Consider the following 18,719-nt stretch of genomic DNA (forward strand, 5'->3'; position numbering starts at 1 on the left):
TAATTCTATTCATATCAAGTAAAAAATCTGCAAAAAAGAAATACTGGTTACATCTGATGGTAGCCAGAGACAGGGATTTAATCAGGAGGGGGATTCATAAGACACCAGAAGAACTGGTACGGTTTTATTTGGGGTAACACATGAATGTTCATATTTATTTAGATTTATTGTTTTATATGTATGAAATATTAAAAAATTATTGCTAGCTGAAGGGAGCTTATAGGATCTACAGATCTTAAGCTTCTCATTAAGAAAATTTTCATTTTTCCTCTGTACTCAAAAATCTGTAATGAAAACATGGCAGTGATTATTTCAGTTCTGTTAACATTTGGGAAATTACAATTAAAAAAATAAATATATATTATATATAAAAATATATATTATATATATTTATATAAATACAAATACATATATTTATATATATATTAAATATATCAGCAGAATGACAGTAACTTGAAATACGACAGGCTATGAAACACCAAAGAAGTCTATGATCAAGAAGCTGAATGATGATTTTAGTAAAAGAATGAGAGGGGCAGCGCTGGCAGAGGAGCTGGTGGTACTGAGGGTTGTAAGGGCAGAAACAGATGACTCAATGAGGAGCCAAGTAAGAATTAACAACTTTCCCCCTTCCTTCCCTGACACTCAGTGATGGTGATTTAGTAACAAACAGACCACAGGATCACTTTAGGAGTAAGAAATTATCAGTCAGTCATATTTAAACATAAACTGAAAAGGCTTTCCCCAAGCTGAAAAATTCCAGCCAGCTTTCCCACCACTCCAGGATCCTACTGCTGTTGTGGACAGCGATGTGACACTGGAGTTCTATATATTCCCTTTCGAAAAGCACAGGGTAAACAAGCTAAAGGGAGACAACCCAGAGCTCCTTTATTCGCTGGGAGAGGAGAAAGCCTTTTCACAAAGCAGGTCTCACTGATCACTTTCTACTCTGTCCACTCCATCACCCTGAGTGAATTTCTTTAGAATACCCTTCAGCTTACTCCTTGCTTCTTGTCCCCATTTTCCTCCCTCATCAATGGCAGGGTACTTTTTTCTTATAATTTTGAGAGAGAGAAACATTAAGACTTAGACACAGTTGCACCTATCAAATTCTTATTAGATTAAGTGGCCCTAAAGCATTTTGCCCCCTGAACTGACCAATTTACATAAAAGAATCTATATAGACTTCGGGGAATATGAAACGCGAGTTAACGCATCTTCAATCTGACGACTGGCACATTATTTCCAAGGCATTTGTTTATGACCATACCTTTCACATACCTTCTGTGGTACTACAGGACTTTCAGAGTGGGGGGAGGGAGCATTTTTAAAAGATTCTGCTCTCCTCGTTATCGGCTGATTTTATTTACCATTTTAGACTTTTCATCTCTAAAATCAGCTGCTAAAATGGATATAATCAATGAATAACAAAAAAGCCATTTATGCTAAAATTTTTCTGAAACTGTTTGGTGGACTCTAGTAAAATGTCTATGACAGATCATGAACAATACATTAACGCTACTCAACAAAGAATAGTCCACAGACTAAACAGGTCCTCAATATACATGTATGCTCACTTAGTTGTACCCCATGCTATTGAAGTGAAAGAAGCATTTGTATATAACTGACAAAAAAATTTGACATAAAACATAATGGCAAAAAACTAATATTCAAAATGAAGAAATAAAAACACTCAAAACATGCATTTCTATTTACCTTAGTGGTCCACAAAGCGTGAGGCCAAAAAACCACAAGAGTGAAATGATACACCCAGCAATCGCATGTTTAAATATTTTGATCCACTAAAAATGGAAACAAAAAATTAAAAATTTCAGTCATGTTTAGCCAGATATCTCAAAATCTTAAACAAAACACATAGGGGAAGATAATGGTAACACAAATATTTTAAAGGCCAAATAATTACATATTTTGAAATTAAGCAGAAATTATTAAGATGTCTTGATTAAATCTAGATTTACAAGATATTACTCTGTTTTGCATTTTCTATATTCTTCTCTGGTGCTAGATCCTGAAATCTTTTTCTATATACAATTTTCTCCATTTTTTACATTAGTTCTCACAAGTTTGCCAGGAACATAAAATGTTTTAGTCTTTAAATTCTTCTCCAGCAGGAATAGTCAATTCTCCAATTATTTGAAAAGAGGGCAGGGCAGGGCGGGGGGTGGGGAGTTAAGATGGGGTTTAAAAATTAATCCTGTTTTAAAAAATCTTCTTGGTCCTCTAAAACAGAGGTACTTAAATTTCTTTCTAATAAAAAATCATAGCACAGGTTTCTAAGTTGTGGCATAAAGCAAACATGTAGTAGGGTATAAGTGCTGTCCAAAGAAGTGGTAATGTGAGATGATTATGCAGAATGTAGGACATTTCTGGGTATGCATCCTGAACCTCAGATGCTTAAAGAAAATAATAGTGATGACAAGGGAGACGGCTAGTATGCATTGCATACTCACTACTTGGGTTTTCCCAGGTGGCACTAGTGGTAAAGAACCCGCCTGCCAATGTAGGAGACGTAAGAAATGCAGGCTTGATCCCTGAGTTTGGAAGATCCCCTGGAGGAGGGCATGGCAACCCACTCCAGTATTCTTCCCTGGAGAATCCCTATGGACAGAGGAGCCCGGCAGGCTACAGTCCACTGGGTTGCAGAGAGTCTGAAGCGACTTAGCACTCACAACATGTCCAGCACTATTTAAAGAACTTTACATATATTAATCCATTTATTCCTCATAGCTTCATTAGGAAAGCATTACCATCTGCATTTTCAGGTGAGAAACTGAAGGTAAAGAAATTAAGTAACTTACTTTAAGTAAGAGTTAGTAACTACAACAGCCAAGAATCTGTCTGACTCCAAATGCCTTGTTCTTAACCCTTATGCTTCATCTGTTCCCTAGTGACATCTATCCTAGTCTTGTGGGCATGTCTACATGCCTGATTTGTAAATCTTTTCAAAATATGGATCGTGTATTAAAGAAAATAATTATATGGATGCTTGAGACATTTTCTACCCTATACTACATTTTTAAATACTTCATTATCTTAGCATTTTATAGTTTACTCTTAAAGCCTCAGTTCTGAAAAGCTAAGTCAAGAGCAAGTTAACTCTTGAAATGTTCTGTTGTGCACCTAAAATCATTCAATAAGTAACCCTGATCAAGGAAAGAACACTGCCTCCTGGTCTCCTTCTAGGACAAAAGGATTCTGCAAAAGACTTACCTGGCGTTTGGTAATACTTTTCCCAGAAGAAAAAGGCTTTTGAAACAAAACCATAAAAAATGCAGTCCTGTGAATATTGAAATATTAACAAATTAATATTAATCTTATATACAACGTATGGTTTAAAGTAAAGACACTTAAATATACTAGAACTTGAAGGATATGTTAGCCTCTGAAGAAATTATACTAGAGAACAACACTTATTTTAATAAGGCTTCCACCATGATGTCTTGGGAACTCTTCTTTCTTTTGTAATGGCCTTCAAAACCCAGTTTACAAGCCACAAAAGAACCCTCGATATTTTTTTATACTCTGAAATACCAAAGAAAATAATTCCTACTTCTCAAAAATTTAGTAATAACAAATCTTGAAATAGAACTGAAGAAAGTACTAATTATATACCCTACCTTTCACATACCCAAAATAGTTATTAAAAATACATATAACTGGTGCTTAAAATTTCCTAGTCAAGAATCACTTTTCATTATTACTAAAATTATACTGCCAGGAGTGTAACACACTAGTATTAATACAGAGGTTGGCCACCATCAGTCCCAAGGTCCTGAGCACTTTTACAATTTCTTACTACATGCAGAATAGTGTAAAAGGTATACTATAAGCGGGCCCTTCCCTGGTGGCTCAGATAGTAAGGAGTCTGCCTGCAATGCAGGAGACCCAGGTTAGACTGCTGGGTCAGGAAGATCCTCTGGAGAAGGAAATGGCAACCCACTGCAGTATTCTTGCCTGGAAAATCCCATGGACGAAGGAGCCTGGTGGGCTACAGTCCATGAGGTTGCAGAATCAGACATGACTGAGCGACTAACGCTTTCACTTTCTTTTCAAGCTTACCCTATATTACGAAGGGACATATAGTGAACACAGACCAGTGTGGTTCAACTTGGAAAATGAGGAACATCTGTACTCAGACAAGGCTCAGGTGACATACCATGCCAGCTGGAAGGTTAGACTACCCCAGTAGGATGGTCTGGGAATCCCTAGGGCCCCTGAGGCCCTTTTAGGAAGCTGTGAGGTCACACTATTTTTAAAGAAGTATTTAGATATTATTTACTCTTTTTACTCTTATTCTCTCAGTGCTGTACAGGAGAGCTTTTCAGAGGCTAGTTCATGTGGGATACTGCAACCGTAAGCAGTTGAATGCTGACTGTAACTGACTGAATGCTGACTCAGATGTGGGAATCCAGCTGTGTTCTATTAAGCCAGACATTAAATTTGCAAAAACTGCATTCAGTCTAGTTCAGTTGCTCAGTCGTGTCTGACTCTTTGTGACCCCATAGACTGCAGCATGCCAGGCCTCCCTGTCCATCACCAACTCCCGGAGTTAACCCAAACTCATGTTCATTGAGTTGGTGATGCCATCCAACAATCTCATCCTCTATCATCCACTTCTCCTCCTGCCCTCAATCTTTCCCAGCATCAAGGTTTTTTCAAATGAGTCAGCTCTTCCCATCAGGTGGCCAAAGTACTGGAGTTTCAGCTTCAACATCAGTCCTTCCAGTGAACACCCAGGACTGATCTCCTTTACGGTGGACCAGATGAATCTCCTTGCAGTCCAAGGGACTCTCAAGAGTCTTCTCCAACACCATAGGTCTAAACCATCAATTCTTTGGCACTCAGCTTTCTTTACAGTCCAACTCTACGTCCATACATGACTACTGGAAAAGCCATAGCTTTGACTAGATGGACCTTTGTTGGCAATGTCTCTGCTTTTGAATATGCTATCTAGGTTGGTCATAACTTCCCTTCCAAGGAGTTCAGTTCAGTTCAGTTGCTCAGTCGTGTCCAACTCTTTGCGATCCCATGAATCGCAGCACGCCAGGCCTCCCTGTCTATCACCAACTCCTGGAGTTCACTCAGACTCACGTCCATCGACTCAGTGACGCCATCCAGCCATCTCATCCTCTGTCATCCTCTTCTCCTCCTGCCCCCAATCCCTCCCAGCATCAGAGTCTTTTCCAATGAGTCAACTCTTTGCATGAGGTGGCCAAAGTACTGGAGTTTCAGCCTTAGCATCATTCCTTCCAAAGAAATCCCAGGGCTGATCTCCTTCAGAATGGACTGGTTGGGATCTCCTTGCAGTCCAAGGGACTCAAGAGTCTTCTCCAACACCACAGTTCAAAAGCATCAATTCTTCGGTGCTCAGCTCTCTTCACAGTCCAACTCTCATAAGTGTCTTTTAATTTCATGACTGCAGTCACCATCTGCAGTGATTTTGGAGCCCCCAAAAATAAAGGCAGTCACTGTTTCCCCATCTATTTGCCATAAAGTGATGGGACCGGATGCCATGATCTTAAGTTTTCTGAATGTTGGGCTTTAAGCCAACTTTTTTACTCTCCTCTTTCACTTTCATCAAGAGGCTCTTTAGTTCTTCTTCATTTTCTGCCATACGGGTGGTGTCATCTGCATATCTGAGATTATTGATATTTCTCCCGGCAATCTTGATTCCAGCTTGTGCTTCATCCAGCCCAGCGTTTCTAATGATGTACTCTGAATATAAGTTAAATAAGCAGGGTGACAAAATACAGCCTTGCTGTACTCCTTTTCCTATTTGGAACCAGTCTGTTGTTCCATGTCCAGTTCTAACTGGACAGTTGCTTCCTGACCTGCATACAGATTTCTCAATAGGCAGGTCAGGTGGTCTGGTGTTCCCATCTCTTGAAGAATTTTCCACAGTTTGTTGTGATCCACACAGTCAAAGGCTTTGGCATAGTCAATAGAGCAGAAATAGATGTTTTTCTGGAACTCTCTTGCTTTTTCGATGATCCAGCAGATGTCGGCAATTTGATCTCTGGTTCCTCAGCCTTTTCTAAATCCAGCTTGAACATCTGGACGTTCACGGTTCACATACTGCTGAAGCCTGGCTTGGAGAATCTTGAGCATTACTTTGCTAGCATTGAGATGAGTGGAATTTTGCAGTAGTTTGAGCATTCTTTGGCATTGCCTTTCTTTGGGATTGGAATGAAAACTGACCTTTTCTAGTCCTGTGGCCACTGCTAAGTTTTCCAAATTTTCTGGCATATTGAGTGCAGAATTTTCACAGCATCATCTTTTAGGATTTTAAATAGCTCAACTGGAATTCCATCACCTCCACTAGCTTTGTTTGTATTGATGCTTCCTAAGGCCCACTTGACTTCACATTCCAGGATATCTGGCTCTAGGTCAGTGATCACACCATCGTGTGAAGATCTAGGTTGTGAAGATCTTTTCTGTACAGTTCTTCTGTGTATTCTTGCCACCTCTTCTTAATATCTTCTGTTTCTGTTAGGTCCATACCATTTCTGTCCTTTATTGACCCCATCTCTGCATGAAATGTTCCCTTGGTATCTCTAATTTTCTTGAAGAGATCTCTATTCTTTCCCATTCTATTATTTTCCTCTATTTCTTTGCACTGATCACTGAAGAAGGCTTTCTTATCTCTTCTTGCTATTCTTTGGAACTCTGCATTCAAATGGGTATATCTTTCCTTTTCTCCTTTGCCTTTCCCTTCTCTTCTTTTCATAGCTATTTGTAAGGCCTCCCCAGACAGCCATTTTGCTTTTTTGCATTTCTTTTTCTTGGGGATGGTCTTGTTCCCTGTCTCCTGTACAATGTCATGAATCTTGTTCCATAGTTCTTCAGGCACTCTATCAGATCCAGTCTCTTAAATCTATTTGCACTCTATCAGATCTAGTCCCTTAAATCTTCCGAGATCAGACGAGATCGGGCGCCTTCAGGCCGATAGGGCCGGAGACTAGTCCCTTAAATCTATTTGTCACTTCCACTCTTCATAAAGGATTTGATTTAGGTCATACCTGAATAGTCTAGTGGTTTTCCCTACTTTCTTCAATTTAAGTCTGAATTGGGCAATAAGGAATTCATGATCTGAGCCACAGTCAGCTCATGGTCTTTTTTTTTGCCGACTGTATAGAGCTTCTCCATCTTTGGCTGCAAAGAATATGATCAATCTGATTTCCCTGTTGGACATCTAGTGATTTCCATGCGTAGAGTCTTCTCTTGTGTTGTTGGAAGGGGGTGCTTTGTATGACCAGTGCGTTCTCTTGGCAAAACTCTATGAGTCTTTGCCCTGCTTCACTCTGTACTCCAAGGCCAAATTTGCCTGTTACTTCAGGTGTTCCTTGACTTCCCTACTTTTGCATTCCAGGCCCCTATAATGAAAAGGACATCTTTTTTGGGCGTTAGTTCTAGACGGTCTTGTAGGTCTTCATAGAACTATTCACCTTCAGCTTCTTCAGCGTTACTGGTCGGGGCATAGACTTGGATTACTGTGATATTGAATGGTTTGCCTTGGAAACGAACAGAGATCATTCTGTTGTTTTGAGATTGCATCCAAGTCTGCATTTGGGACTCTTTTGTTGACCATGATGGCTACTCCATTTCTTCTAAGGGATTCCTGCCCACAGTAGTAGGTATAATGGTCATCTGAGTTAAATTCACCCATTCCAGTCCATTTCAGTTCGCTGATTCCTAGAATGTCGATGTTCACTCTTGCCACCTTGTTTGACCACTTCCAATTTGCCTTGATTCATGGACCTGACATTCCAGGTTCCTATGCATTATTGCTCTTTACAGCATTGGCCCTTGCTTCTATCACCAGTCACATCCACAACTGGGTGTTTTTGCTTTGGTTCCATCCCTTTATTCTTTCTGGAGTTATTTCTCCACTGATCTCCAGTAGCATATTGGGCACTTACCAACCTGGGGAGTTCATCTTTCAGTGTCTATCTTTTTGCCTTTTCATACTGTTCATGGGGTTCTCAAGACAGGAATACTGAAGTGGCTTGCCATTCCCTTCTCCAGTGGAGCACCTTTTGTCAGAACTCTCCACCATGACCCATCTGTCTTGGGTGGCCCTACATGGCATGGTTTAGTTTCACTGAGTTAGACAAGGCTGTGGTCCATGTTATCAGATTGGCTAGTTGTCTGTGATTGTGGTTTTAGTCTGTCTGCCCTCTGCTGCCCTCTCTCAGCACCTACTGTCTTACTGGGGTTTCTCTTACCTTGGTTGTGGGGTATCTCTTCACACATTAACACAAACTAAAGTAAAAGTTGATGTTTTGGCAAGCTAATAGTGTGTGACAATTTTTTTTTTTTAAATCCAGCCTGTTATCTCTAACCTTAGGTAGTCTATCTTTAAAATATATATATATCTCTCTCTCAAATACTTTCCAGGAGGAATAAAATGCACAAAATATTTTACATAAAACTTCCTAAAGACACTCAGTTAACACAGAATTTTCAAAGACATTAAAAAACATTAAGGAAAAAAAGAACTGTACACACTCACCCAAGTTTTAATATAAAAATGAACTGAACAACGTGAACTACTTTCAGGAGATCATATGATTCAAAAAGTCCAACAGCCTTCAGAAATTTAGTGAAACACAGTAACACAATATATTTCGTTAATCTGAAAAATAAAAACAGAAACAAGTTTCAGTTATCAATGAAATCACAAGGAACTCTGAAATCTTTTTCTTATTATACAAGAGAGGTCATTATGAAAACCATAAATATAAACAAAAGATGAAACAAACAAACACTCAACTCACTCCCCGTGTGTAACTACTACTAACACTGGTATATATACTTTCAGATTCTTTTCATGTACATGAATGTATTATGGATAGGTACAGTCTATTTAAAAAAAAAAGGCAAACTAAAAATAAACATTTTTGATTTCCTGAGTCGCCTTGACTACTTTATAATGCACTTTTTAAAGAATTACTCCAAACAAAGAGAATAAAAACAGAAACCAAACTCTCATGAAATGAGATCATAATACAGGAAGGGAGAATATGATAAATGCCTGAAGTTCTCCTCTCCTCTGTTTCATTAAGTGGCTGCAGTAGTCATAGGTGAAGTCAAGTGACCTGACCTACAGTCTTGAAAAGGCTTAGGAATGTGAAGCACCTCAGAAAGGGTGTGGAGAAGGGAATGGAACCCACTCCAGTATTCTTGCCTGGAGAATCCCATGGACAGAAGAGCCTGGGGATTTATAGTCCATGGGGCTGCAAAGAGTTGGACACAACTTAGTGACTAACACACACACACACACACACACACTCTAGAAATGTGCCAAGCAGTTTGGTCTCCAGAATCCCACCCAGCACAGCCAGGCAACCATTTTCCCTCAATGAGGACAGAACAAGTGAAGTTTAGCCTCTGGAGAGATCTAGACAAAAGGCAAATGGAAAAAAAAGGATGAGGTGTTGGACTAAAACCACAGAGATTAAAAGGACGTTTCCCTTCTTTACCCCAACACACCTGTCTTCCCTCATTTAGCTCTAACATCCTAACTGTCAGACTTCAATCTCCCAACAGGAGAACCCTTTTCTGGGAAGCCCATCAGGGGACAAGCCCTACACAACTCTTCTAACTAGTTTTTTAGGCCTCATTCAAATATGAAAAGCCAGATCTGGATAATTAATCATTTACAATAAGTCTATGACAACAGACCAAACTAAAATAACAAAGAAATTTAAAAGATACAGAGAGCATAGGGAATAGTAGAGAGCATCAAAGAACTATACATTCTCGGACAAGAAAGAACACTGCATCCATGAAAACCTGGTGCTTCCATAAAAAGAAAGGAAAAAGGAACTCCCAAAAGAGCAATCAGAAAACAGTGAAGAAATTATCTGTTTTTCAGCTTAGTAGAAGAACTGACTCTGTGAAAAGACCCTGATGCTGGGAAAGATTGAAGGTGGGAGGAGAAGGGGACGACAGAGGATGAGATGGTTGGATGGCATCACCGAGTCAATGGACATGAGTTTGAGTAAACTCTGGGAGTTGGTGATGGACAGGGAGGCCTGGCGTGCTGCAGTCTATGGGGTTGCAAAGAGTTGGACACAACTTAGCGGCTAAACTGAACTGAACTGAGTCTTCTTTGATCATATACCTCTAGTATTAAAAAAAAAAAAAAAAAGTACCTGAAACCCATTATTTATTTAGATATTACAAACATGTACTACTATGTTGATATTATATGTTATAAAACACACACAAATTAGAAATGAAAAATAATGAGATAAAATTTTGAGAAATTTTAACAGATCGTCTTCACGTCACCCAGGAGACTACCTGCAAAGTTTACGTCTAACAGGAGTTAATACATTAAAAAGGAGGTACAGGGGATGTGCAAAGCAGCACAGTAGAGGAAGAAGTCTCTACCCATGGGAGAAAAATACAAAAAAGCAGACACAGAAGTTTAAAGGAAACCTTAGTCATTCAAATAGTAGTGCTAAAACAGTTTGATTTGCAATGATACCAATGTACATAGGATGGTCTAAAAAATCACTGAGTGTAAATCATTAAGTCTCATGGCACTAAATCAACAAACAGTAATCTGCTTCAGAAGACATCAAAATATATACTTTTGGAAGTTTTAATGCAACTGTGAAAATATATTTCAGTCCTTGAAAGAATGAATCTCAACAATTCTACCATCTTCACCATCTGACAGCTCATTTTCTGTTTTAGACCAAATAACATTAAAGAAAATCAGATTTAGAACAAAATGGTTTTTCTTTTCATGAATATAATCTGAGGGAACTTTTAATGGTGCTGTTTGGGAGTTTTAACAATGTGATAATCATCACCAAGAAGCTAATAAAAACATTATGCAGAATGACATAACTCAAATCCTAAACCACAGAGGTTCCTACTTAATCTACCTATAGAATAGTATAAATATTGAAATTTCTGTTTAAAAGATCAAGCAGATTTTCTGGGGTGATAAAAATGGCCTACAGCTTGATTGTGCTGAAAGATGTAATTTATATCTCAATGAGAAAAGGAGTATTGGAAAAAATAATAAAATTATGGCTATAACAACAACAAAAAACTGAGTGTATTTTGTTTTTGGATTGTTTGCAGACTGGTTGAAAACGCAGTACGACATGAAAAATCCATCACATTTCTAGCAATTATGTAGGTATGAAAGTAATGTATATGCGCTAGAAAAAACAAAACACTAACATTTAAGAGCTGAAAAACACCCTGGAGATTCTCTAGTCCAATTCCTCTCCTGTCACAGATGGGGAAGTTGAAGCCCACAGAGTTAGCGAGGGCCCAGTCCTTGACTCTTAAGTATGCTCTTTTCCTAGGTCACACAGAAAACCCAAGTTCATCCAGAAGGCTTTGGGGATTCCCATCTTCTAAATCATTTCCAATTATATATTCACAGTGGCCCTCACAAAGGGTAAAATCATTAAATATTACAAACAAAATGCATATTAAAACCCAAGATTAATGCAGATTTTCTCTATTTAAGCTAGGGCTTCACTGGTGGCTCAGAGGGTTAAGAGTCTGCCTGCAATGTGGGACACATGCAGGTTTGATCCCTGCGTTGGGAAGAACCCCTGGAGAAGGAAATGGCAACCCACTCTTGCCTAGAGAATCCCATGGACAGAGGAGCCCAGCGGGCTACAGTCTACCTGGTTGCAGAGTCGGATACGACTGAGCAACTTCACTTAGAGAAAAAAGTCAGATAGACTGAAGTAAATTAACTATATTAATGCTAATGATCATGGCAGCAATTTGTAATTAGCCAATAAAAATACTACTTTTGTTTATTCAGTTCTGTTTATTCTTCTGTTTATTCACTTCTTAACAAGGGGACTTACATAATATGTGCTCAGCAAATGTTTCCTAAATGAAAGAATGCTAACTCTACTGTTAACATTTGTGTGATGCAGCGATGTCTAGCATAGCAATACAGATAGCACAGTAATACAGTACACAACTGGCTGTCAAGCTTCTGGCAATTTAAACTGTCATCCACTCAGGCATGAATTCAGAATGAGGGAAGAGAGAGGAAAGCTCAAAGCCTCAAGCGCTTCACTCCTTCAGCTCTTAACAAGGTGTAAAAATAAGGCAAAAAAAAAAATAAATAATAAAATAAAATAAAAAAAAACTAAAAAAAAAAAATAAGGCAGCAGGACAGAAGCAAGGACACAAAGAACAACACTGTCAACAAGACAGGGAGGATAAAACAAGAGACCAGGAAAAACAGACAGACATACATTAAAAACCCCGGCAATCTGGGAATTCCTGATGCCAGCGAAGAGCCTTGTACAGCCCTCAGGGAGCTGTGAAGCCATTTTTCAAATATTCCCTGCTCACTTACTATGTGCCAGGTGTCACTGGAGTCCAATGAGACCAGTCTGACAGGTTGGTTTCAGGTACGACAGCCTTCCCTCCTCCTGATAAAAGGGCCTGATGCACCTGGAACTAGTTCTGCATTCTTTCTGACTTCAAAGCAGGACTTTTATCTAAAATTTATCTTAAAATGTTATCAAAGTCTTAACATTCTTTAAAAAAAAATGTCATCCATTTGATAATAAGCCTGAATATGAGAGCCATACTTGGAATGGCAGAGAGCAAAGGCCAAGAATCTGTCCTAGATGGTACTACGGAGGGGCTGAACCAACACTGGCAGCCTCTGGCATCTTTTATGTGAGAAGAATATATCCGTCTTTGTTTAAAGCTGTCTTAGTTTGGTTGCTGCTGCTGCTACTGCTAAGTCACTTCAGTTGTGTCCGACTCTGTGGGACCCCATAGACGGCAGCCCACCAGGCTCCCCCGTCCCTGGGATTCTCCAGGCAAGAACACTGGAGTGGGTTGCCATTTCTTTCTCCAATGCATGAAAGTGAAAAGTCAAAGTGAAGTCACTCAGTCATGCCCGACTCTTAGCGACCCCATGGCCTGCAGCCTACCAGGCTCCTCCGTCCATGAGATTTTCTAGGCAAGAGTACTGGAGTGGGGTGCCATTAGTTTGGTTACTTACAATTAAATGCATTTCTAGGTGCTATCCAAGAAACTTGTAATAGAGGCCCTCCCTTAAGGAGTTTAAGGTCTAAAGACAGGTGAGAAACAAGTGTTTATGTGACCCAGGTTAATTAGCAGAGATCTAAAGGAACAGATGTGGAAGCAACTAATTGCACCTAGGGAAACAAAAGTAGTCTTCCGAGTCTCGGGTGTGTGGGTATTAAAGACTAAGTAGAAAAAATAAACAACCCAATCAAAAAATGTGGGTTTGATCCCTGGTGGGGGAACTAAGATCCCACATCCCGTGGAACAACTAAGCCCAAGAGCCACAACTAGAGAGTCTGTGCTGCAACTGGGCTTCCCAGGTGGCACGGTGGCAAAGAATGCAGGAGACACAAGAGACTTGAGTTCCATCCCTGGGTTGGGAAGATCCCCTGGAGCAGGAAATGGTAACCCACTCCAGTGTTCTTGCCTGAAAAATTCCATGGACAGAGGAGCCTGATAGGCTATAGTCTGCAGTCACAGTCAGATACAAATCAAGTCTTGTCATCAAGAAAAAGGTAAACTATACTTAATAGACTTGTTTTAAGATGAGGGAATATGTAAAATCATTTCTAAATAATTTTTCTTTAAATTGCTAACAAAACTTAAACATTTGGCACTGTGATGGCAAGATTCAGTCATAGGGAATCTTAAACATAGTATTCCTTTTGGAAAATATTTATTCGGCTGCGTGCATCTTGGTTTCAGCATGAGGGCTCTTCCGTTGCAGCGCTGGACTCTTTAGTTGTGCTGCACAGTCTTAGCTGCTCCCAGGCGTGTGGGATCTTAGTTCCCCGACCAGGGACTGAACCCACATCCCTGCACTGCAAGGTGGATTCTTACCCACTGGACCACCAGGGCAGTCCCTATAATACTTGCTACTCTCTAGCTGTGGTGGTGGGCTTCTCACTGCGGTGGTTTCTCTTGTTGTGGAGCTTGGGCTCTAGGGTGAGTGGGCTTCCGTACTTGCGGTTCCCCAGCTCTGGAGCACAGGCTCCACAGCTGTGGCTCAAGGGCTTAGCTGCTCTGGAGCATGTGAGATCTTTCTGGATCAGGGATTGAACCTGTGTCCCCTGCACTGGCAGGCAGATTTTTATCACTGAGCCACCAGGGATGCTTTTCCTTTTTAATTAAAAAAAACAAAAACAAAAACAAAACAACAGATTGTGAAAGTAATTCCTGAGTAGTTGCCTGTTATCAACATTTTAAATAAAACCATTCCTAATTTTCTGCTCACAGGTGCCCAATTGGGGACATCTTTCCAAACCTTTTCCTTTGCATCTCCATGTATGGACAAACACATATTTTAGATACATGCATATATTTACCACTGTACACATATTTTGATATTTTTATGTGATTTTTCATGTAATATATATTGAAGATTTTTTGTTGTCATTATTAATTAGGAAAACTATTTTAATATTTAGCTGAAAGGTAGATACTTTGATTTTTAAAGTGTCAACTAATGAAGTCTTCCTGTGGGGCTAACAACAAAACACTAGCTAAGGCCAGGTAACCATACACTATTAATAATAAGCACACAATCCCTAGTTCACGTTGCAAAGGGAAACATACCAAGAGGGAAATTTTCATGGGTGAGGAAGGGAGGCACTTAAATGGGGGCAGTGGCTTCTGAGCCACTCACTGATCCTTCAGGCAACTTATCAGGATCCAATCCACCTTCCTGACTTGTAAATCATTATCTGCCATTAACTAGCCTCATCAAAGGTATCACTGGTATTTTCTGTGAAGGGTTAGGAAAAAACTCATTCTTCAAATCTGAAATTACTGAAATCGGAGTTTGGATTCAAACCTGCCTTTCGGGCTTTGCCCACTGTAGCAGCTCGCAGTTTAAAAGACAGAATCAGTGTATGTAAATCTATTTTGATTCACTCAATATTTAAATGTCTACTATGTAGAGGGCAGTGTAAATGAAGTTTGGGGGCTTCACTGGTGGCTCAGTGGTAAAGAATTTGCCTGCAATGCAGGAGACATTCAATAATTATCAGTCAATGCAGTAATTATAAATCGATTCAATAATTATCAGTCTGTGCAGGAGACATGGGTTCATCCAATAATCGTCAATCAATTCAATAATTATCAATTATTGCAATTATCAATTAATGCAGGAGACACTGGTTTGAACCCTGGTCTGGGAAGACCCCATAGGCCGGGGACCAACTAATTGAGCAACTCGCTCAGTGGTTGTGCCACAACAGCACAACCTGTGCGGAGTCTGTGAGTGAGACTTGTGCTGAGACTCACAACCTGTGCTGAGACCCACAACCTGTGAGTCTGTGCTCTAGAGCCAGGGAGTCACCACTACTGAAGCCCGCGCGCCCCCTGCAGCCTGAGCTCCACCAGAGAAGCCACCACAATAAGCCTTCACACCGAACTAGTGAGTAGCCCCTGCTCTCTGCAACTAGGGAAAAGTCCGCACAACAAAGAGGACCCAGCACAGCCAAAAATAAATAAAAAGGAAGCTTCTAGCTTAAAAAAAAAAAAAATGAAGTCTGAGGGAACTGACTCCCAGTTCAGTTACTAAGTGTGTGACCTTAGAAAAATTATTTTTCTATGTCCCAGTTTCCTGATCTGTGAGACAAGGACACAGCTAATGAGTCTGCAGTGCTGCTCTAAGGCTTAAGTGAAATGCTGCATGCAAAGTCCCTGGAACATAGGAAGTGCTTAACAAATGCTGGCTGTCACCCTATGCTCTTTCCTGCCAAGAGGATTTATTGAAACCAACATAGAAACATGTAAAACAATTCATATTTGTGAATTCAGGCATAAAAACATCCACAAAGAATCTGTCAATTAGCTTTTGTTGCAGATTATAATCAGAATTTGATTTTCAGTCTATATAAAGAAAAATTCTTTCAACCTGTAATCTATTCAAAATTCAACCAGTCCTGATTTGAATTTTATTCTGTAACGAACTATTTTTTTTAAGGATATTTATTTTTATGTATTTGGCTGCTCCAGGTCTACGTTATGGCACTCATGATCTCCAACCTTCCTGACAGCATGTTGGGTCTTTTAGTTGTGGCATCTGGGGATCTAGTTCCCTAATTAGGGATCAGACCTGGGCCTCCTGCCCTTGGGAGCAAGAATACTGGAATGGGTTGCCATCCTTCTCCAGGGGATCTTCCCCACCCAGGAACTGAACCCACATTTCCTGCATTGGCAGGTGCAAACTTTTTTTTCTGAACTATTTAAGAGTAAGTTACATATATTATGCTCCTCTACCCATAATTACTTGTATTCCTAAACCCATGATCATTCTCTTCTGAAATCAGTTATAAACTATAGGAAATTTAACATGGATATACTTTTATCTATCATCTACAGTCCACTTTTATCAACTGACCCAGTCCTACCCTTTACTACATTTTCTCCAGTATTAAATCTACACCAGAATTGCCTATTGCATTTAGCTGTCACATCTCAGTAAATAATATTTGATTTTTTTTTTTTTTTAAGCTTCTCTGGTGGCTCAGTCAGTAAAGAATCCACCTGCAATGCTGGAGACCCAGGTTTGACCCCTGGGTCAGGAAGACCTTTTGGAAAAGGAACTGGCAACCCACTACAGTATTCTTACCTGGGAAATCCCATGGACAGAGGAGCCTGGAGCCGGTTACAGTCCATGGGGTTGCAAAAGAGTTGGACACAACTTAGCGACTAAACCACCACAACCATATTTTTATTTTACAAAAACGAGCTGTTCAAAATAGATCAGAAAATTAAACTTGTACTACAAAAAATGCAGCTGATTTAAGTTGCTCAGCATTTCACAAAAAATAGTTATTCTGGTAATGCTATTTATACAGTTCCGAAGAATTTAGCAAAACAGTCTTCCAGTCTCAAAGGAGATATGCGAGAACAAGAAACACCTAACCTCATTAACCTTATTAAATATAAAGGCGATGAAAATCAGGTTCAATCCAACTGTTGAGCCGTATTTCGTGCATCCTGCGACACTACCTCAGAAATTAGCCCAGGTCCAGAAAGACAAGCTGGAAAGAGGTCACTGTACTGACTTACCTTTCTGGCGTTCGTGGGAACATTACGGGGAGGGAGGGAAAGGGGGATTTTTCCTTTTCACTCTATGAATTTCTGTACTGTTTGAACTTTTTGACAATGCGCACGCATTTCTTATTTAAGGATAAAACAAAATAGGCGAAGAAAGGAAAAGAAAAACTAGAGGGCGGGCTGGATTCTTAATGTGCGGAGTTATAACCTGAACCTCAAAGTTCATCTGTTTGTACTTTGATTTCCTCGCCTGAAGAGGTGATGGTGACCCTTCATTTAAAAGGTCAGAAAGGTTAAATATCACCAAACTACTATTTGAGGGAGGAACACCCAACAGAAATTCTTCTGACAGGTGAGAAAAACCTCTCACGTGAACTGGCCAGCAGTTCTAAGGTTAACGGACGGCTCTGAACCCCAGAAACTCAGGCGGAACCTTCCCGGGTCCTAGAGCATTTATCCCGCAGCGCGGAACAGCCGAACCAATGAGAGCTGCCGCGGGAGCGCGGACTGCACCGAGGCGGGCGTTCCGGGCTGTCGGCCGCCAGGCCCCGCGTGCAACGGGGAGGATCCGCGCAGCGGCCGGGCTGGCGCAGGGAGAGAGCGGCTCCGGAAGCGGGAGCCCGATCGGTCCCTTACCGAGCGCTGGGCACATCCACCGGCCCGAGGCCGCTGCCGCCGCCGCCGCCGCCGTGGCCGGCTAGCACGTCCCCGCCGTATTTCTCCTCCATCCCGGGTATCAGGAGCCGTCGCCGCCGCCGCCGCCGCCGCCGCCGCTACTCCCGCGGCGGGGTCTCCTCATGTCTCTCCGCTCCGCGGAACAGCGGGCGCGGGCGCGTCACTCCCCCATGGCAACGGCCCCGTCAGGTCCCCGCAGGCCAGACGGCCGCCGCCGCCGCTATCCCCGGCTCACAAGCACGCGTGCGTGGAGACTAGGCCACGGACAGTTCCGGGGGCGCCGGCTTTCCAGGAGGCTCACCGGGGCGGACGGCACCGGGCCACGTCATCAGGCCCAGCAGCCCTCACTCTCGGGGCGGGAGGGCCCGGTCCTGCGCCTGCGCACTGCACAACACTCGCCATTCCCCTCCCCTCCCCAAGGCTCCTCCTACCGCGGGGCTTTGAATGGTGTTCTCGCCCCCCCATCTGCCCCTCCCGTAGATGAAGCCTGAGCACATGCCTGTCCCTGCAGCGCCACCTATGGGCCGTAAGAACTACAAGGAGTTCTGCAGCGGAGAGGAGACAGAAAATGCCCCACTTGTGATGAAATATTAATAGACTAGAATTTCTTTTAAATTCTGGCTTTTAAACTTGTTACTTAATCCTGATACATCAGTAAACCTGGGAAGGTAGGACAAGACTTTATTAGGGTTATTTTTCTGTTGCTAAAAAGTTAAGAAAATGGGCTTCAGTGTCTGTCTTTGAATATCAACTCTGCCACTTACTGTGTGACTTGGCCTTTCTGTACCTCAGTTTTCTTATCCGCAAAGCAAGAATAGTTATATCTATGTCATAGGGTTGTTGGGAGGATTGTAAGTGTTAATACGTGGTGTCTGTAACAGTGAATGGTATATAATAATCAGTAAATGTTAGCTATTATTTATAGGGAAATTTGAGGACTGGGATATGGAGAT

The 18,719-nt window shown here is 41.1% G+C and overlaps 1 protein-coding gene across 1 annotated transcript in view; it reads right to left on the reverse strand.

Moving 5' to 3' along the window:
- SLC30A5 (solute carrier family 30 member 5) overlaps positions 1 to 18,135 on the reverse strand; it is a 33,738-nt gene extending 15,603 nt beyond the window's left edge. Inside the window, exons 1-4 of the mRNA XM_006058942.4 lie at positions 17,728 to 18,135; positions 8,534 to 8,656; positions 3,232 to 3,298; positions 1,717 to 1,802 (exon numbers count right to left, since the gene is read on the reverse strand). Of these exons, the coding sequence (XP_006059004.2) occupies positions 1,717 to 1,802; positions 3,232 to 3,298; positions 8,534 to 8,656; positions 17,728 to 17,819 (368 nt within the window). The 5' untranslated portion in view covers positions 17,820 to 18,135. The remainder of the gene's footprint in view (positions 1 to 1,716; positions 1,803 to 3,231; positions 3,299 to 8,533; positions 8,657 to 17,727) is intronic.
- Positions 18,136 to 18,719: the final 584 nt, after the last annotated feature.

The sequence above is a fragment of the Bubalus bubalis genome, chromosome 19 (assembly GCF_019923935.1).
Source record: "Bubalus bubalis isolate 160015118507 breed Murrah chromosome 19, NDDB_SH_1, whole genome shotgun sequence".
Lineage (NCBI taxonomy): Eukaryota > Metazoa > Chordata > Mammalia > Artiodactyla > Bovidae > Bubalus > Bubalus bubalis.